Genomic DNA, 4,941 nt, shown 5'->3' with positions numbered 1-4,941 from the left:
GAGGGCCGGAGTTTGACCACCGCTGCTCTAACTGGTCCATGTGACTATTGAAGCCAGTGGGAATCAGCTGGCCTGTGTTTGATGTGTGTTTTAAATTAGTGTTAAGCGCAGGAAAACAATAACCATTAGACATGTACAATTCGTTTTGGAAAAATTTCTTTTTCGGACAAATTTTCGTTATTCGGATGTATCCGAATTTCCGAACAACAGAAATGTCGGATGAAAACGAATCCAAATTTCTGAAAACGAGATTTCGTTAGCGGTAGTCTGCATGAATCTTTGTTTATGGAGGAATGTTCGTTGAAGCAAAGTGACATTTAGGGCTTGTTCACACCAAGCGCGGAGCAGATCCGGACCAGAGCAGGTGCAGACCGGATCAAAACTGCGTCCAATGTATTCCTATGGTATTTTGACCTCCAGTTCACATCGCAGCGTGCGGATCCAGACCGGATGAAAAAAATGCGGCAAGCCCTATTTTACCTGCTCTGGATCTGGTCTGGAACGCATCAAAAACGCATCTAAAACGCATCAAAAACGCATGCAAACGCGTCTAAAACGCGGCACAACCCACTACAATGCGTGTGCAGAAACCTGACCGGATCTGGTCTGCATTTGGTGTGAACAAGGCCTACAAATTTTTTTTAAATGTCACTTTGCTGCAGCGAAACGTACACGAAAACTCGTATCAAAACAAAATCCGAATCAAAACGAAATGAAACAAATTTTTTTGCCGGTGCACATGTCTAATAACCATACACACTAGTCCTAATAGCCACAGAAGGTGTGCAGACCCAGGAAGCTAAGCATTGATATTAAGCAGAGTCCCTAAGAGATGCGAGATGTTGTCAGGGGTTTACTAGTATACCACCTACCAAAAACGGAAATATTAGTTTTGGTAGACTGACCATTTAATATTCAAAATGATGTGAAAGGCCGTAACTTTCAAGACATGTATCATTCCTGAAATGCATTTTACCGGATTATCACAGTTACAAGCAATAGCATACCAAAAATTGAGCATTTATTATAGTTTTGATATACATATGCTTACGTCATAAAATGTGCACTGGAATGTTATAAAAAGGACAACATAATGCGTTTGGCATCTTCATAAAGTATGATTACTTCCATTTGTGAAATTATCCTAATTAGTGTATTTATTTTACATTACACTTGCAACTGCACTACATCTCGTTCAGAGCAAAACTCAGCAAATGTTTGCCCTGGCAAACTTTACTTTCCTCTGTTTCCTGCTTTTAATGACACGGGTACAACAATAGGAGCTTGGAAATAGAAAATAAAGCAGAAAATTGTGTTCAAGACAGAAATCAATAAATCTCTCAAACAAAACTGAAGAAGGTATCCTGCGGCCTAAAAGCACATAGAAAGGATCTGTGAACATGGGTTTGGTTAGGCATGTAGCCATATTATACAGCACTGCTTTGGTCAAATGATGGCTATACAAAAGAGATGACTATACAAGTCAGAGTTTAGATATCAGAAATAACAGCAGAATGATGGATGAAGCAACTATTATATATTCACAGCTAATTAGCCTTTTTTACTTTAGCCAAGAAAAAAAAAAATCATACATATATACACACAATATATTTTACACACATACAAGTTTTTAAAAGTATTCAAAGATTAGTGTAGCAGTTTCTATTTGTCTAGACTTGGTTGGCAAACAGCAACATGCTAAGCAACAGAGTGTATCCTAATTTGGCAACCAGACAACAGCTAAAATTGGACTGAAATTTAGGTGAAAATATCTGCATTACTTGCACGGTTAAAAAGAACCCATATATAGTCTGAAGACTTCAAAACTGCATCCGATACTTCCCCGACTCTTACAGATGTCCATAGCAGCAAACACAAGAGATTCCCCATGAATTGGTCTTGTTTTGTATCTACAATGAGAAACTGCTAGCACAGATATTCACTCTGTTCTCAAAACCATTGGGGGGTTCTCGCTGTCTTCATCTAGTCGAAGAGCATGGGTTTCATCTTCCAGGCTTGTCCCACCCACAGCTCCAAGTTCATCAGAAAAGGCTGTACAGAGAAAAAAAAAAAAAAAGATTACAGCATGCTGCACGGGTTTATATGAAAACCTTGCCTATTCGTTTTCTCAGCGGACCATGTGATGTTTAAAATCATGTTTCATATTCTGAAGAAAATAAATTAATGTACACACATTATTGAAAGAAAAAGTGCACAAATATATACCAAGTACCGTACTCGGTACAAGTACAGATACTTTTCCAGCTCCAAGACTAGACTAGAGAAAAATTCAATAGTTAGGAGGCAGCTGTCATTTGTAAGGAGCACACGGAGCTCCTGGGATTTGTACATCTCTGTATTAATGTACGATTTTGTTTTTATAAATATAAATAAAGGGATGCACAGATACCAGTTTTGCAAGTACAGACATTCCTCGCATACCTGCTTTGTGACCACTCGCACTTACGACCGACCTCGCGTGTCAGCGCGAAGTGTCGCTGGCGGAAGTGATGTCCTCCGTTTTTCACTGCGGGTCTCGGTAAGTTTTTTTATTGCCCGATTAACAGTACTGTTCGGTACTGTACATCTGCAACATTATACAGTACTGTACTAATGCAGTACAGTACTATATAGAGTTCCTCGCTTAACGACCAATTCGTTTAACGACCTGGTCGTAGGAACGGAACTCGGTCGTTAAGTGAGGAATACCTGTACAGGTACGGATACATTTTGGTTTATTGTCATGTGACAGTTTTTCTAAAACAATACAGACTAATGATTTCAGGACAGTGGTGGAGTGCCAAAGCCAGGTCACAGCTGCAACCTCTGCAACCATGGTAGTTCTCATGAAAATGCCAAGTGTCTGCACTGGTACTCGAAAAGGATCGGTGCATCCCTATTTAATATAATTCTTTGTGCAAAAGAAATGTAAACAATGACATATTTGTTGTGGCAAATGTGCAATTCATACAGATGGCCTCAGAAAGTTTTTTTGAACTACCGTCAGGCTGCAAACATATTTTCTGAAATAACTGGGTCAGGACATGGATCCCTCACCCAGTTATTATTTCAGTCCACTATGTATGAGTGGTCTTCTCCTTGGTTACTTCTGCAGCATAGCATGTAGTAGTGTGAATTGGGGGGGGGATGAGCTTTCCAAAGATTTCTCTGGTGCTAAATGCAGCAAAATCTAGGCAGCTTCAGGGTAAGAAAAAAAAAGCCAAAATACAAATTGCAGTTTTCATAACAAACATCCAACAGCCATGTAAAATTATATTTTTATCATCTTACCATGATTTGTAGGTGATGTAGAATATGTATCTTTTGTTGCTGCGCCACTGTAGTTCTTGGATACTAAAGGTCGTTCATGTGATGCCGGCTCTAGAATTTCATTGGCAGGCTCCATACTGCCATCCAACCTGAGCAAAAATCAAAACAAATTAAGGATCATCTGTTCCAACTAAAAAGATGAGTGCAAACAAGTGGTCTAGGATAGAGCTTTCCAAGGACTGCACAAGGTATCTTTCTCTTAAAGTCATTTATACATTTTAATGAGAAAACTCACCTTATAACTTATTTTTTATTATCATTTCTTTCCACATTTTTTTTTATACCAATGTTAACTGAATTAAAGTGTATCTAAACATTCAATATATTACAGCTCATCAGTCCTTAGATGTAATGGCTGCATTCGTTTTCCCCTTTATTCTCACCTGGTAAGTCTGCCAGTAACACACCACCTGTACTATGGTCGCAGTGCTCACTTACTGTAATGCATCTATTGAGGAACAGCATTGTTGGCCTAGAATAAAAGTGTGTTAGGACTAAAAACACGGTTTTGCCTAATGAAGGGGATCCTGGTTAACCCTGAAATGTTGCAGTTATGTTATAGTTTGCACATGCCTCAATAAAAGATGTACTTTTCTTCAATTTTGGAGTGCCAGTGTCCTATTCATCTATTAACTAAGACTAAAAATACCTTCCCCTCTCCAGTACATGGGAAAGAGGAGTTCTGTAGTCCACAGAGGTAATGATAAGATTGTTGGAGAGCAGTGCACAGGACAATACTGGATTTCTGACATGAGCAACAGATTTTGTGTTTCACTTATTGAACAGAGAAAGCTCATAAGAGAAGTTCACTGTCAGGGTTTACATACACTTTAAGCTAAAGGAAGATAGAAGCAGTACACGGTACAAACTCAAAAGATTAAAAGGAGAATGAGGAGAGTAGGGATGCACCGATATATTGGCGCCGAAACATATCGTGCGAAAATTGCACTTTTGGCATAATGCCGAAAGAGCCATGTTTCGGCCGATACATTGGCGCATCCCTGGTTTCTTTTCGCCCCGTTGGCCGCTGTTCCAGCGGGGAGAAAAGAAAGTGACAGCCGGCCGAGCGCTGCAGGACAAGAGCGCTGTGAGTGGCCGGCGTCTCTCCTCCCACACGGCTCAGCCACCTATCACAGTCCGGCAGAGTGCTGTGTGGGCGGAGACAGCGATGTCACAGGAGGCTGGGCTCTCCTCTCTACACGGCTCGATCAGCCTCCTGTGACAGCGTGTCAGAGAGAAAAGCAAGATACACACACTCAGTGATCAGTGATTGCTGAGTGTGTGTACATAATTGAGGATATGGTATGTTAACTATATCGTCAATTATGAATGAATGGGAAGCGATCTACATCACCCTCATTCATTCATAATTGTAGTTATAGTAGACAAACAATGTTCTCAAGTTATCAATGAACAGGAAGACTCATAGAGGACTCAGAGGATTCCTGTTCATTGATAACAGGGGACACAGAAAAAGAGATTGAGGACTCTGTGTTCTCAATCTCTTTTTCAATTTTAAAAGGTAAATATCAGGGGTCTGTTTAGACCCTTAATATTTCCCCAAAGCCCCTAAAAGTAAAGTAAAAAATAAAAATATTTAATAAAAAATGA

At 39.9% G+C, this 4,941-nt stretch overlaps 1 protein-coding gene across 2 annotated transcripts in view; it reads right to left on the bottom strand.

Moving 5' to 3' along the window:
* Positions 1 to 1,002: 1,002 nt before the first annotated feature.
* Positions 1,003 to 4,941, bottom strand: part of WIPI2 (WD repeat domain, phosphoinositide interacting 2) — a 30,556-nt gene continuing 26,617 nt past the window's right edge. Inside the window, exons 11-12 of one of the 2 annotated variants that reach the window (XM_018562016.1) lie at positions 3,292 to 3,419; positions 1,003 to 2,052 (exon numbers count right to left, since the gene is read on the bottom strand). In XM_018562016.1, the coding sequence (XP_018417518.1) occupies positions 1,940 to 2,052; positions 3,292 to 3,419 (241 nt within the window). In that variant the 3' untranslated portion in view covers positions 1,003 to 1,939. Of the gene's footprint in view, positions 2,055 to 3,291; positions 3,420 to 4,941 lie in introns of both variants that reach the window. The other variant, XM_018562017.1, reaches the window with a different exon arrangement.

The sequence above is a fragment of the Nanorana parkeri genome, unplaced genomic scaffold (genome assembly GCF_000935625.1).
Source record: "Nanorana parkeri isolate BGI_ZX_2015 unplaced genomic scaffold, ASM93562v1 scaffold555, whole genome shotgun sequence".
Lineage (NCBI taxonomy): Eukaryota > Metazoa > Chordata > Amphibia > Anura > Dicroglossidae > Nanorana > Nanorana parkeri.
Note: the sequence above shows the minus strand (reverse complement) of the source record. Positions and strands in the feature narration are given on the sequence as shown.